The 16264-nt window shown below is 34.2% G+C and overlaps 1 protein-coding gene across 1 annotated transcript in view; it reads right to left on the bottom strand.

Moving 5' to 3' along the window:
* The window catches only part of LOC143245577 (homeobox protein cut-like 1), a 208135-nt gene that overhangs the window by 14444 nt on the left and 177427 nt on the right, over positions 1 to 16264 (bottom strand). Inside the window, exons 17-21 of the mRNA XM_076491935.1 lie at positions 11879 to 12059; positions 10237 to 11442; positions 2327 to 2412; positions 706 to 917; positions 268 to 347 (exon numbers count right to left, since the gene is read on the bottom strand). Of these exons, the coding sequence (XP_076348050.1) occupies positions 268 to 347; positions 706 to 917; positions 2327 to 2412; positions 10237 to 11442; positions 11879 to 12059 (1765 nt within the window). The remainder of the gene's footprint in view (positions 1 to 267; positions 348 to 705; positions 918 to 2326; positions 2413 to 10236; positions 11443 to 11878; positions 12060 to 16264) is intronic.

A 16264-nucleotide genomic window follows, 5' to 3' on the forward strand; every position in this document is an offset into this window, starting at 1 on the left:
TACATCAGGTCCATAGTAGGATGGGCACCATGCCATAAATGCCAACAGAATGCCACTGTCTTACTTTCAGACTCAGAGGTATTATGTACTCTCAAGTAAACAATCCTTCATGGTCCACCACCCCACTCACTAGGAACTACTAAGTGACTGTGGTTCCCATAGTCCACAAGATGAAAGGGAGAAAAATGCACTAAGATTTTGGAAGACTGTGTACCAGAGACAGTGCAATGTGTGATCTTGATACTCTAAATTGAAAAGCAGAGTTACCACTTTGACGGAGATGATCAAAAATCATTTGGTAGCATCTGGAATTGTGCATCATGTCCATGGTAGGAAGAGACTTAATTCTACAGAGAATAAGATATGGGCAGTAATCCTATCTGCTTTATCCATATAAATCCATGGGTGTATGGTCTAGAATGACCATATTTATAAAGGAAATAACCATGAAATATAACTACAGTTGATTCTACAGATCACCCTATTTCTATGGTATGCATAACACAAACCTGAGACGTGACTATCTGTCGTGTAAGAAATGTTGGTATCACTTCATAAATGACAATCATACCAACACCAACTGACATCTCAAATTGTACATCAGGTCCACAGTAGAAGGAGCCTCAATGTTACAGTTATCTAGCATGGTCACAGGATGAACAGTGTGGGTTTGATACTAAGTATACCTGGTCATGCACCACTCACAAGAGAGTGGGATCCATAACCAATAAGTAAGAGGCCACTTTAGAGAAAAGCAGAAGAGTGCAGAATGAAGATTTGAGGTAAACAGCAATCCACAAAGCATGAAATGGCCACATGATGTACACATACCCATGCTGATGATATTTTCCAAAGGAAGCCAAGGACATAGTCAAGGGATGGATCTGGTGGTAGAAACTTGAGAAAGTGACAAACATCTGGAGATTGGGAAGAATATACAAAGTGAAGAACATTATTATTTCAACCCATAAGAGTAATGGGAGAAAGATTCACATAAAAAGATGGTATTCAAATGAAGAAACAAAACAGACATAGAAACCATAGACAAAAACAATGCTTGCCATATACCATCTAAGAACCCTAAATAGGCAAAGGAGGCATAAGTGTCTGAACATTTAGAAAGTGGAGAGGTGGTGAAAATGGAAAGAAAATATGATAAATATCAGAGCAACAATACAAGCAAGATATTGAATGAGACATGACACAATAAGTAATACTGCAAAGGTTCAAATAGAGAACAAATGTGAGGTCTCAATCTGGGAAAGGAGCAGGACTGGGAGGACAAGCATATGAGAATAAATAAAATAACATAAATGGATAAGAAAGTGTAACACAGAAGTACCTTTGGTAAAGTGAAAGGTAAAAGACAAAGTTGCTCTATAATTCACAACAAAGGAAAGTGATAGGTCCCTGTCATAAAGCCAAGTGAGGAATGATAAGCTGAGAAGGATGGTAACCCTGGCATATAGACAAAAACAATAAGTAGCCCACTTATGCTGATAAACCACTAATAATGACACTTGAACTGGATGATAAATTGAGGAGGCAACATGCCTGGAAAGTCTGGACTCTCTGGTGTGTGACTGGACAAATGCTATGCGTAGATTGGAGTGTAATCAGGGAAGGAATATACATGCCAGAGCATAGGAGACAAAGTGAAAGGAATGAGTGGTGACAACAACAGTTGTTGTGGAAGTGAAAATCATGTCTGAGCTGGCCATTATGGTGCAACCAACAGAACTTGACAAGGTGTGGTCAGAACTATCAACATGACATGACAAAGAAGCCAAATAGAAGGATATGAATGAGGTAAAAAAATCAGTCTAATTCTGGCTGAGCACATTCTGTGAACGAAGAACAGGCAACCAAAAATAGGGAAGCTGGCACACCCCAATGTGCACACAGCTCCCAGAAAATATTAGGATTCAACTACCACTCTGTTTGTAGAATTTTATGAGGCTGGGATAACCAATTCATGACAAAATTCAGGGCACTTGGTAAATTTGATGGCTCTGGGCCCAATAAACAAGATACAAAGTTAGGAAACAAAGGTTCCTCAACCAGATACCTCCTGACCTGATGCTATAAGGACACCACCTGACTGAGGGAATCAACGAGACAGCAGAAAGGCAAAGAACAGCTTATTTTCTTAGAATTTAACCAAAGTTTTAATACCCATACCAAACATCTTTAGAATATATTTTTACTTCAAGTGGGTTTTTTATCACCATGAAAGGATAACTTGCTAAACAGCAAGAAGCTTCAAAGTATGGATATGGAGAGTAGTTTTGTGTATAGTCTAACAAAATTTCTCAATAGTCAATACATGCTCCCCAGCTGGAAATTGAAAATGAGGAGGAGAAAAAGCAAATTCTATGGTAGTATAGATCTGGTTCAGCCACCAGCCAAAGTCTATCAGTAATGAAGAGGAAGGAATAAAAGAAACATCCAACAGATACTGAGCAAAGCTCCATTACTAGATTGAAGCCCACTGAATATGGCAAATGTGGGTATGACCAAGAGGAATGAAGGCTTGCTTTGAGAGAAGCCCACATTCAAAATGAGAGAGTATGTCTCACACAGTATAGAGAGTGAGGAGGAGACCTTGCAAACAAGGCATCCCATATCTTCTAACCAAAGTGGAGAAAGCTAAGCCAATTGAGAAATGAATTAAATATAATACCACAATGTACCAGAAACTTGGTAAGTGTGAAAAATGACTTCTTCTTGAAGAGCCAATCAACTTTGGCAGTTTACCAAAGAAGAAAATATGTATGGATGGCATTGACCTGTGAGGGTGCCAGTAGAAGCCAGTCATCTATATAATGATGGAAACCATGATTCTGGGAATGAAGCAGTTGAGCAAATGATCAGATAACCAAATGATCAGATAATGATGAACAAAATGAAAGAAATGTTGGTATGTCAGGTAGATGGTAATAAGGAGACATGCAACCGACCCACTGATCTTTGCCATCCAAAAACCTGGAAGGAAAAGAAAAACCCAACAGAAAGTTATGTATGACAGAGAAGCCTATTCAGATGGGGACTACAAGTTCTCATATTCCATTGTTAGACACACAAGGTGCTGGTATGACAGGACACTCCTCAATTGGAGGTGAACATTGCATGAAATAAGATAATTCTCCACAAATCATAGTAGTAATGTCACTGCAACTGAACCTGAAGACATGGTCTGTAAACCTGCAGGTGCATTAACAACAGGTGGCACTTGCAATTACTTGAAACTGTATGTACTTAGAAAGTATAAACTCAAACAAACTGAACAAAAAGTATTGAGAGAAAACAAAATGCACAAAATGAAAAACAACAAATTATGAATGAAGACGAAGCACATTTTAAAAGTAAGATTGGCAGTAAAGAAATGATTAACAGGCGCATTATTAAAGAGGGCACTAGTAATGGTAAGTATATATACACATGTACTCCTATTGGCAGAGGGTTGCTGCATGATCATAAGAAGGGGCATAGATTTTTTACACCTGATGGGGGGGATGATTTTTGCAACCACTTATGTGGACTGTTCAATTTGCAAATTGGTAATTTCTGATTATGTGAAACTGAAAGCTGGAAACATGTAGTCACAAAATAATCTTGTTGCCACGATACTTCAAGATTTCCATGTAGGTTTGTATAAGTGAAGTGTTGTGAACAGTTTTCAAAATGTTAATAAAGACAAATGTGTCACAAATTAACTGCCACATGAATTTATTCCTGCACACTGCACAGTATAAAAGATGGCCATTATACTTGACAAGGTTACTAATAACTTTCATTGCATGAATTACATTTTCAAATATTAATAAAATTAGTAATTACCCCTAATAAGTTTATATCTACTGCAAAACTGTTCATGTTGTTTGATAAAAATAATTAAAATGTCTTTGTGAACTCTTGAAAATTACACATCAATACAATGGAGCACATAATTATTCATACTTTTCATTGAAGTAAGATTCATTTAGTCCTCTAGTCTACATGTTCCCAAACGTAAACCTCCTTTGTGATGATCTGTTTATGAATTCTTTCATAAGCTCTTCTATATTTATCTTGTGACCTCATCTTTGTGAGTGTGACAAACTGCCACATGGTTGAGGTGGCACTGAGACATAGTTGACCTTAACCACGTCTTCAACCGTCTTAATGCAGAAACGCTGCGTTCACATTCGCAGCTGGATACTGAACATACCAGCAAAATTTTCATGAGAAGAAACACTTCACTAAACATCTGCTGGCTTGTTTCATGCATTTTACAGCAAGTATCCTTCACACCTTTCAGAGATACTGCTTTTGTTGTTCCTTTGAACATGGGCAACTGAAACTCGAGCCGTTGTGCAGAGATTTCTGGATAGAAGTTTATAACCGAGTTGTCAATATTGCCATATGTGATCATGTCCTCAAGTGCCAGATATTGCCTCAAGTCATTGTTTTCTGCACTGAATCTAGTAATCAAATGTTCTATGACTGTGTCCACAAATTCAAAATATTGGCTTCTGTAGTAATCTCTAGCTGTTGTAGAATGGTGTGCTGAGCCATCACCTGTGATCCTTCTGGGGGGTCTGCCATTTAGTCCTCTAGGTATGTTCAACCTCCTTTGTGATGATCTGATCTGAAGGAAGTTACCTTTTTCTTAGCTTCATCAAATATCTTGTTGTAATTTTCCTCTGTTTGGCACTGAGACATAGTTGACCTTAATTGCTCAATTGTCATAATGCAGATGCTTCGATCATGCAAGATACTGTCACAAAATTTTTGCACTTCACTAAACATCTGCTGGCTTGTTTAGTTACAGCTCTTCAATGATAGCTAATGGACTGAAACTGAGCCATCAGACATTTCTAAAACTGTATAACCAAGTTGTCCAAATCTGTCCAGCAGACCTCAAGTGCTTTCACTGCTACATCTAAATCAAATTTCATTGTGCACAAATTCAGATAAAGAATCAACAATGTCACTGTAGTGGTCACATAGCACATGTAATTTCAGAGCTCTTCTATATTTATCTTGTGACCTCATCTTTGTGAGTGCACAACCAGCATGTTGGACACAGTGGGACAGTTGATGTCAATTTAACTGGACCACTGTGGCTGTCTGACAATACAATATTTTCATGAGAAGAAAGATTATCTCTGCTGGCTTGTTTGACCTCTGAAGCAAGTATCCTTCACACAAGTTCATGTATCCACTGGATAGAATCAGGCAACACATTCACAAGCTTCAACTAGAAGTTTATGTTGCATTATTAAATTAGTCATTGTGTGCTGCACTGAATCTAAAAACAAAGTTCTATGATGGTCCACAAATTCAAAATATTTATTCTTTGCCTAGCATCCACCATATGCTGAGCCATCACCTGAAGTTAGTGGCTCCATCATAAGTTTATGCTCTTAATCTGACAGTGGTAAACTGAGTCTAGTTAGTACATCAATCTAGTCAAGGATATTGTTTCACCAGTTGTATTGGAAACACTGTACTAACCAAGAAATGTCTCATGGACGTCAAGGTTCTCATCACGTATCGTACACATATTGCTTCCTGTTTGACACATGTAACATCTTGAGTGCCATCAACCATAAATGCAAAGATTTTATTTTGCTGCACTTCGTGTGCTATGTTCCTCAGTATTTTATGGCTGAACATCTCCATAATTTCATTCTGAGCCTGGGGTGATGTGAATGTGCTTTCCTTTGACATGTAGGCCATCAACTCAGGATCTTCCTTTTCCATGAGCTTCATTAACTGCAGGAAGATCCCCTCCGTATCAGTATGTCCACGTAATGCTAAACCTTGACGCAGTAAAAAACGTAAACTTCTGAATATTTTGGCTAGACTTCTTTTGCATTCTTCCTGCTGCTTCTTTTTTCCATCATGTAGCTGGACAGTCACTGGAGTTACATCAAGTGAACCTTCTGGAGATATAGTAAATCTGGGCTGAGAGGAGGATTGGTGTTCGTTGAATTTCTGTTTTGCCTTTTTCCAGTTGCAAAAACCGGTGGATATGAAAGTATACCCCACTGGCCTCTCTAATTTCCCTATGAAAAGGCCTCTATTTTCCGCCTTGACACAATGAAAGCATATGGCTTTTTGAGTCTGATTGCAGCCATGGAAACTCATCAAATCACTTGCCATGGAAGTTGATATTTTGCTTTCTGTCGTGGTATTAGTTGTGCGTCTGGATGATATGGCTTTCCACACTCTATCTGTAGAGTGTCAGATTTTTCATTTCTGTACAAACCTGTTTCACAACTATCTGATGGTGCTTGAGGTTGTTGGATTATCTGCATCTACATTGTCACTTGCAGTACTGGTAACTGGCTTGCAGAACTGTCTAATATCGGAAAGTTTCAGACGCTTGCTTGTCATAATTGGAATCTGTTTCCAAGATGACTCAACAGGCTAAAATACAGTCTTTATTGAAAAACTCTAATGTACAACGAACGAAGATGGAAGAGGATGGAAGTAGGACTGAACTGTACAATGTATTTATGTCAAATGCACGAACCTCAAAGTGACTGCCGAGCCGACTGACCGCCTGGGCATCGCTGGGACAATAATGTGTGCTAGTTACAATACAAGTAATTGTAAATTTCTCGAAAAATACTTAAACAATCACAAATATATTACATTCCTGTTAAAGCCCATCAAAAGGCAAACACGTTGTGATATAATGTCTATAAGCACGTCTATTAAATAAAAACACCTAAACAAAAACTAGCAATACAATTCGAGTACAGGCTTCAGGCTGTCGAAATTGCTCCTTTTGTGTTCTAATTAAACAAGAAAATACAATATTTTTATTCTCTATGATAAGAGAATATATTGTTCTTTTACCATAAAGTACCAGCACTTTATTAGAGGGCAGTAATAATCTAAAACTTCATGGATTAATGAAGGCCACAAACACAGGTCTAATGAGCCCTGTTGTAAAATCGAGGCTCAAACTAAAGGGAGCGGAGAGGGTGATGTAGGGTGCATTTGGATCTGAGCGGGCAAGGGCGTGTCTGGATCTGAGCGGCCCAAACCTGTTGTTAACTGTACACTAAACGTACACTATGGTCAGCGGATTCGACAGCTAAGGAGAGTAAGGCGTTAGACAATAAAAACGGCTAGACATGCATAAGAACAAATGGCGTAGAAAAACTACACAATATACACATAAGATTGATGCAGCTGCAAGCTTCAAATGGCCTGCCAGATCTAGATGACAGGAGTTTACGCTTGGGAGTAATATTTTCGAATTTCATGCTCTGTTCAATCTGTTGTGATGAAAATTTTACTTAATCTTACACTACGTACAAGATGCAAGTAGATTCTGTAATATTGCTTGCAAGCCTTGCATGTATACTTAGACCTACTGACTGATACTCACGAACTACAGCTTAGGTCGAAAAGCTTAGAAGCACGTCTATATTAAAGGTGTACATTTCAGCTACTAAAAAAGCCTACATCTAGGCGTAATTATGTAATTCGATTGGCAAGAACACGAGAATCGCATGTAATTCGATTGGCAAGAACACGAGAATCGCAAGAACAAACACACAATTTGTAGGCCTGTGATGCAATAAAACAATTCAGACCAAATGGTGGGGAGGATGACTGTATGCACCATACCCCCCACCTAAAATGAAGGGGGATGCATCCCCATCCCCCCAGGATCCATGGCCCTTGATCATGAGCAAGTAGATGAGCAAAAATGTGGAAGTTACAAAGCTACTAGCAAGTTAAAATTTTGCATCAGTAGAGCACATACTAATCAAGCTAGTAGCAAGTTAAAATTTTGCATCAGTAGAGCACGTACTAATCAAGAATGCTTTCTGTGAGAAGAGGTAAGATACTGCATCAGAATTAAACCTATGAACAAACGTATTTCAAGTTGTCCATGTTACATACTTGTGTCTAGAGTAATAATGGGCTTATTTTCAGTATGAATATTTCATTCTTCTTTTCAAAATGTTAAAAAACTATTGCATATTCAGTGGTTATGTTGGTAAAATGATTTTACTCTCCAGACATCCAGTAATGATAACAGTGGAAATTATTTATGAACCACAGTGCTAAGAAAAAAAAATGGTCAGAAACATTACTATGCAGGGCTTCAACAGTAAATATATTGATATCACTTGCTAAATGGTAAAATTGATAGAAGTATACAGTATGAAAGTCCTACTGAGTTTCCTGTACATTTATGTATAAGAAATTCAACCAAAAAGATAGTAGTCCATCTCTGCATTACTTAATGAAAATAGGTCATATTTACAGATTCAAGTAGAAAGTTGCTGCTCTTTAATCTGTTAATTAGAGAACAATTTGAAAAACACCAGCCAATGCAGTGTTGGTTTCTCACATCAAACTTTCATGTCCTTTCATCTAAACACTCAAATTTGGCAAATTTAGTCGTATTAATCTGTGAGAGTGTAATAAAACATTAATTTCTACTAAATCTTTAAATACAACTTATTACTTTTGTTTAACAAAACAGTTTGTAAACACTGAGATTGGCCCCATGTCATGCCAACAGAAGATTTTGATCAGATAAGATATAAACTGCCTTATGAGGAAGTGAGAAATAGGCTCTAAAAAGTCAAGAAGTGGCATGATGTGGTGTATATTAATTTTTGTTAGTTGATAATGTATCCATGCATACATCTCATCAATCACCACTGTTAGTATGCATGTGATTAAAAAAAAAGAAGTTTCAAACTGAGAACTGATCCTTTTTATACACATCTGAAACAGCCCTATCTTTAAACATATAGACATATATGTGTGTGGTGCATGATATTACACAGATATTAGAAATATCACCAGATTTATTCCATATAGAGGATCTTCAAAATTAGCATTAACAATTCTCACATTGAACAAAATGTTTACTCTACCAGTCTTCTTTTATTTTTCTTAGTTTGACTTTTAGGCTCTATTTTATAAATTCTGAGAATACATTTAAAAGTTATCTAAGTTTTGAATGAAAAATATTCCTAATAACTTTACTTAGTTTTTTCTCCTTATTCTATTGTCAAAACTATGTGAAGACTCATTTCTAAATTAATTACGTCTTTCCCATAAATAATAAATTAAAAAATGTTTTAAACAAAAATTTGTACGAGTTTTGTTCTATCCAGTACAATAATAAAATTGTATTTCATCAATTTTACTAAGTACATGGTTTCATGTATATGCCAAAACTTTCCAAATAAAGAAAGTAAGCAACAACTACAATGAAGGAAAGAGTTTCTCATGCAAATCAAAAATTTCAAAGTCCTGTCCATACTCACGACAACACTGTTCATATGTTTGCTAGAATTCAAAGATTTGTACAAACTTGAAAAGAATGTTGATATAATGCATAACTAGTGGCTTACACTTATGAAGTACTTCTGGACTAGAATAACAGAGCTGTACTCCCTCAGCAAGAAACAATAATTTTGCTTTACAAGCATTCACAATTAATTCACCTGATTAATACGAGATTAATGTAAGCCACAAATCTCTTTAAAAGGCATCCTCAGAATGATAAATAACACTTGCATGTATATTTAATTATAAACAGAGAAATTGGTGAATTAATATTGATGACTACAACATAACAACAAGCCTGTGGCAAACTACTATATCTACTTATTCTTGAGAAAAAACAAAAAACAACTCGAAAGCACATACATGCAAATATTTTCAAAGCTAGTAACAATAAAATACATTTTCAGGTGAGAGCAAAAAGAATTTAAATTGTATGGAAATCACAAAGAGTATAATTTTCAAAAATGGTCTGCACAATCAAGAAACAGGTTTGCTTTCACTTGGATGAACAACAACAAATAAAGCCTCATCTCTTGGGTACCACTTAGTATTTGTTACACACTAGCTAGCAGCCTTCTTAGCCTTAGGTTACAACAAGAAGGCTGTAAAGACATTATCACATTGTATTTGGATGTCCTTTGGAATTGCTCTCACTCTTTATGTTAACCCTAATTCACTCTCTAATTAAACCTGAAGTTCATTAGTTAAGGGTTGGTATATTTTAAGGCCACTCAAAAGCCAAGTTATGTAAAGTGTGAAACACAATAAAAAATCTTGATTGAGGAATGCATATCAAGTCACTCTGTGATATACATTTTTATGTTTTCATTAAAGACCTTTTCTGTTACTCTTTTCTATTTGAAAATAAAGTCATTAGAATATCCAGTCTTCTTTTTTCTGATAATCTTTGGCTTTAGCTGTACCTCTGTTGTTTTTTTTCTCTCTCTATTTCATCATCAACATCCCAGCTTTCTACCTTATCTTTTAAACACCTCTCGAGCCTCTCAATGTTATATTTGCTATCACTTTTAATGTTTTTTTGAAACTCTTCTTTTTCTTGTTTGGAAGAATCTATTTCTTTATCTCTTTCATATGCTTGTCCTTTGTTCCTGTAGTTTAAAGCCTGATTATCAGGAGCTGAAGTCAGCTCAATCCGAACTGCATGCTCCTTAGACACAGGAAGAACAAGTTTCCCAGCTTGAATAACACAGACTCCATTTATTATCTCCTCATGTTTCTTATTTTCTGTTTTCTCTTTATCATTGTCTTCAATCTCACTGCATAGGTCATAATCATGAGACATCTTTAGCCCTTGGTCCATCCACTGTGGCATTGTAGACTTTCTCTTGTTACTGCTATTAGATGGCCCTAGTGTCATTTGTTTAATACTTTCTTGCCCCCGTATTATGTTATATGCAGAAGGAGGCAGTGGCTGTTCTTCAAGAGGCTCATTGTCACTACTTTCTGACAAGCTTCTCTCAAAAAAATAGCTAGAATCTTCATTTACTTCACTGTTTGAGTGCTCGTCTGATCTGGCACTTGCAGTTTCTGAAGAACATTGAAAACCAAACAGATTGTTACTTCTTTGTAAGAAATTATGACTAGACAAGCTCAAGTCTAAGGTATCAGAATCATCATTGTGGTTGGTAAGTGGTGAATTATTCCTATAAGTAGAGTACATTTTCTGGACCTTTCCACTACTTTTATCTAGACTCAGTTCTGAAAGGTGATTGTTTAGCATTAATCTAAACTGCACAGGATCAAAACTTGCAGTATTCTTATCACTGAATGAAACATGTGCAGAAGATACAACATGTGCTCCATTGTAATTAGACTCGTGGTCATCATGAGAAATCACAGGCTGTCGTTTAAGCCTCATGCGACGGTTATGAAACCAGTTGGTTATTGTTTGGACTGATAAGTTGAGCTCATTGGCTAAAGATTCAATTGTTGCTGTATTTGGATAAGGATCCATGGAAAATGCTATATGAAGTGCTTCTTTTTGCTCATCTGAGAACAAGATTCGTGGTTTTTTAGTTGACACACACGGTGAAAGAGAAGAGAAACCATAGTTGTACAGGTGGCAGAAGTCCATTGCATCTATGTTTCTTTTTCGCTTATTTGCTGAAAAATGTAAATTAGGAAAACTCATTATACTGTTGACAACAACAACTTTTTTATATTATAAAATCATAAATTTGAAATTAAAATAAAAAGACCTAAAGATATAACAACAACAAATGGAAGTAACTACCACAATAACTTTTCTTTCAGAGTATACCTTACATATTTAGAAAGCAAATTGAACTGTTGTCAATTAATAACATTATTCATGTTATTTTGCATTGGGACACTTAGAAATGAAAGTAAAATCTCACTGGTAAATGTTTCATGACATATCTGATTCAAAAAACAAAAATAAAACTCCATACTTAATTTAATCTTAATACTAATGTTCATTTTAAACCTTCATTGAATTATTACAGACATTCTTGTAAAATGAACTATAAACTAATTTTCTAGAGAATATTTTATTAGAATGTTACAAGACTTGTCTCACCTTCCCATCTTTGAGTTTTAATTGCTTGCAATATTTCTACATTTTGTGGGTCATTTAACCACAATTGCATACGGATGAAAGGCTCTCTACCTTTAATACTGAGCATGTGCCATGGTTTTGGTTTTGATAACAATTCACTTACAGACCCTTGAGACAGACCAAGAACTACCTCTCCAAAAATCTGAAAGAGAGAAAAATTAAGGAATATATAATGACAAAGAATATAGTGAGTTAATCAACTTTTAGTTTTCTTCAAAATGTCTTACCTTTTTTGTGAAATATCAACCAAAACAGCCTTAGGTGTTCAAGGCTTAACCATTTCTAACTTTTCTTATTTTTCAATATTAATGACATTTCTTTCTGAAACAGTACCATAAACAGATATATATATATATATTTTAAAGCATTTTAAAAACCTTTTATTATTGTTATTTTAAAACAAAAAAATAAAATATAAACAACAAATTCATATCTTTCAGCATAATCTTCAGGTTCTAAGGTAAGGTTTCTCTGACAAAACCTAATTAACAATATGAAAGTTCATGAGTTGTTGTTTTTTCCATTAAAGCCTTATACATGTTTTAACCTTCTTCTGTCTTTTAAACTATGTATCATTTAATGTGGTTTTAAATTTATTAATAGAATAATGTTCATAAAATAATATTTTATCCTTTTTGCAAGAATACCAAAATGTGATATTTTGCAATGTTACACTTATTAATTAATGTGTTTGTTACCAGGTAATGGGCTAATATCTGCATTTTTGACATGCCATTTATGTAAATTTATTCTTAAATGTACATTTTCTGTTCCTCCAACAAATATTTCCACAAAATAAATTCAAGATAATACATAAATAATATTTTGTAAATTACAACTAAATCTAAATTATTTATAAAAAGTAATTTCTACCCAGTGGAGCCTGTAATACATTTAGTGTATGTTATATAACATTTCCTCAAAATTTTTAATTTTGTTTATTCTGGAAAAAAACTTACTCAGATTTCTTTAATTTATTTCTCCAATTTCAGACAGCATACAAACTTCTGTGTTGTCTTCATGATAACATGGTTTGCTAATTTTCAAACTTAGTTTTACAGTTTTATCAGTTTTTTTCCAATTCCTTTTGGATATCTTTAATATTACTTTTAGCTTCGAGGTAGGATATTTTTATGAAAGGAATAATTTGTTCTTACTTTATATTATCTTTACAATTATTGTTAATTTTCTTTTTAATCTCAGCTTACTTAAAACCTTTCTCTATTAGATTCTCTGGACAATAACACTTCTGAAGGTAAGATTTAATTCTCTCAGTCTTCGTTGTTCCAGGATAAAAACAACAGAAAAAATTATATGAATTAGGAAAGTGGAATATTTAATACAGCATGAATCGGATGATTACTCTAAAATTCTAAATACTAATATTAATTAGGTTTGTAATATTAATCCATTTGAATCTTATCATCTTTACTTTTTATAATCCACATATCTTAAAACAGATAAACCTAAGTAACTCACTTAGTAAACTTTATGTCATGGTTAATTTGATTCAAATTTTCAAAAAAATATTCCAAATTCAATGGATCTGTTTTGTAATAGAAAACAATCATCTAGAAACCTTCTCCAATTTTGCTCAAAATAAATTGATAAACTACTGAACATTTGAATTTCAAAATTATCCCATCACTAAAGTGCCACAAATTAGAGCCACTTTTGTACCCAATAATGTTCCAGAGATTTGTTGATATATATTGCCTTTATGAACAAAATAACAATTACTTAAAATAAGGTTTAAATCTTTAATTATCACTTCTTTATTAAAACATGAATGTAATAAACAAGATAATCTATTTACATAATATAGAATAGCCTTTATACCATATTCATATTTGATAACATATTACCCTATAGTTGAAAATTGATATTAATGACATCCAAAAAGCTAAGTTTTAAAACAAACTTATCATATTATCAAAAAACCAAAATGTTGTATGCTATCATAAATCAGACAAATAAAGTAAAGAATTCTGATGAAAATATTATTCTCTGCAACAAACCATACTGTTATATTTGTGGGAAAGATTCTAATATACACTAAACATATTACAGACTTTGAGAAGAAGAAAATATGTTTCATAATTGTTTGTTCTGAATTTTGTGCAAAGCTACTCAAGGGCTATCTGCACTAGCCATCCCTAATTTAACAGTGTAAGACTAGAGGGAAGGGAGCTAGTCATCACCACCCAGTGCCAACTCTTGGGATACACTTTTACCAATGAATAGTGGGATTAACTGTCATATTATAATGCCCCCACGACTGAAGGGCAAATATATTAGGTGTGACTGGGATTCGAACCAGAAACCCTCAGATTACAAATCGAAAGCCTTAACCCACCTGGCCAATATGTTTTATAAACTCCAGGTTTGGTTGTAATTCACATAATGTTACTTATATATTATTTGGCATTTGTTGTAAACAAATATATATTAGAAAAACAGAAAACTTATATTTAAAAATAAATTTACATAAATCTCAGGTCAAACAATCAAACAATAGTCTATTATCTGATAACAAACACATACTTTACAAGAACCTTTTCTCCAAATGCTTTGTTTTGGTATTCTAGTGAAAATATTCTACATAATTAATGTTTTTGCGATTGTCCAGAACCTTCCTTGCAAGCTTATCAATGATATGTTACAAATCTCATATCATAAAAATGGCTTTTGTCTATATACTCTGGATTGCATATCGGCTTTTCCATTCAAAATTACCTTACCTGTTTTTGCTAAGTTAAACTTCATGTAACAAGTATGCTACATGATGGTGCAATATCAATGTCATCATGTGACAACTGGCTTTGATTTCAATTTTAGTGTTTAATTTGCAATGTATTTCACACATTAGCATTGAAATGATTACATTTGTTTTGACTCTCTTGACTTATTTAGATTTAAAATACACATGTACAGTTCTCTCAAACCATATACTTATCACTTTGTGAACATGCATTCAGCTGTTTATGCATATTCAGCTGGGTTTGTTATCATTTAATTTTACATTTACTTAAATTTGCAATAATTTAGCTTCAGTTCATTTCATAGACTGCTATAAACCCTTTCAGCTACTTTTTTATTTACTATGGGTTTTATTCTTAATTGTTTTTAGGTTTCTTTGTCTCAACTTGGGAAACCATGTCAGACACTGAATGCTCATAACTGTAACATACTCTGTACACTATTATGAATACCATTACTTTATTGTTTACTTTTTGTATAGTTTTATTAAATAGAGTTATATACATGTCATTTTATAAAGTCAACATGAATTCGGTTGTCTGACCATACACATAATGCCTACAAGAAAGCATAGTTTAAATGCTGAAATGAAAACGATAGAATTATAAAAATTCAAGCAAAAGGCTGGTTGGTTGATTTAGTGATTTACGGCACAAAGCAGCTAGGCTATCTGTGCCAAACGTCTGGTAAAAAGGTAAAATTAAAGTAAATTTAGTAAAATTCATAAAAGGAAAGAAAGGTAAAACAAATCAAAGTTTAAAAAAAAACATAAATAGCATAAAACCAATGTTTACATCTAGTTTACAATGTTAAGAGAAAAACTACAGTAATAGGATTCATAAAGGACTTTCTATAGCATAATTGTAATTATCATAACCTGCCAGGAAGACTAACAGGTAAGTACAAAAACCACAGTCAGTCACCTGAAGTTGGCTTTTCCAGTCCTGGTTCCGAGTTATTTGACATTATGGCCACTTTCAAAAAGAAAAGTAATAAAAAGGTTTTAAAAGACTTTTAGCCAAATTATAATAATAACTCACCAGGATGACTAATGGGTAGTTCAAACAGCAGTGTTAGTCACCCGAAGTTGGCCTTTCCAGTCCTGTTTTTGAGTTATGGCCATAATGTTATGACCATTTTCTAATTTCAAATTGAACTAGGTGAACTGTGATTTTTAAAAGGGAACCACATTAACAAGGTTTAATGTATAAATTAAAAAACTTAAATGGCATTAAAAAGATTAATTGACTTTAAAAACTAAAAATTTTACCAAAGTGGACAGTGTCACCATCACCAATAACACTGTCTACTGTTATGGATACACCTTGGGACAGAACATGTTTAAAATGGTGCTGTCGTTTAGAGTCACAATGACGGCAAGAAAGTACAACGCGGCTTATTGTGATCTGAGTGTTACACAAACTACACACTGATGCATCAGTTCCAGATAAAAGAAAATGTTCAGTTAAAAAACTGTGGCCAATGCGTAGCGTAGTTAGAATAACTAGAATAACTCTTTCCAATCCTTAAGGAAGCGAGACAGCCAAAGTCCAATATAGGTTTTATTTGGAAAACTTGTTTTCGCAT

This window comes from Tachypleus tridentatus, chromosome 2 (genome assembly GCF_004210375.1).
Source record: "Tachypleus tridentatus isolate NWPU-2018 chromosome 2, ASM421037v1, whole genome shotgun sequence".
Lineage (NCBI taxonomy): Eukaryota > Metazoa > Arthropoda > Merostomata > Xiphosura > Limulidae > Tachypleus > Tachypleus tridentatus.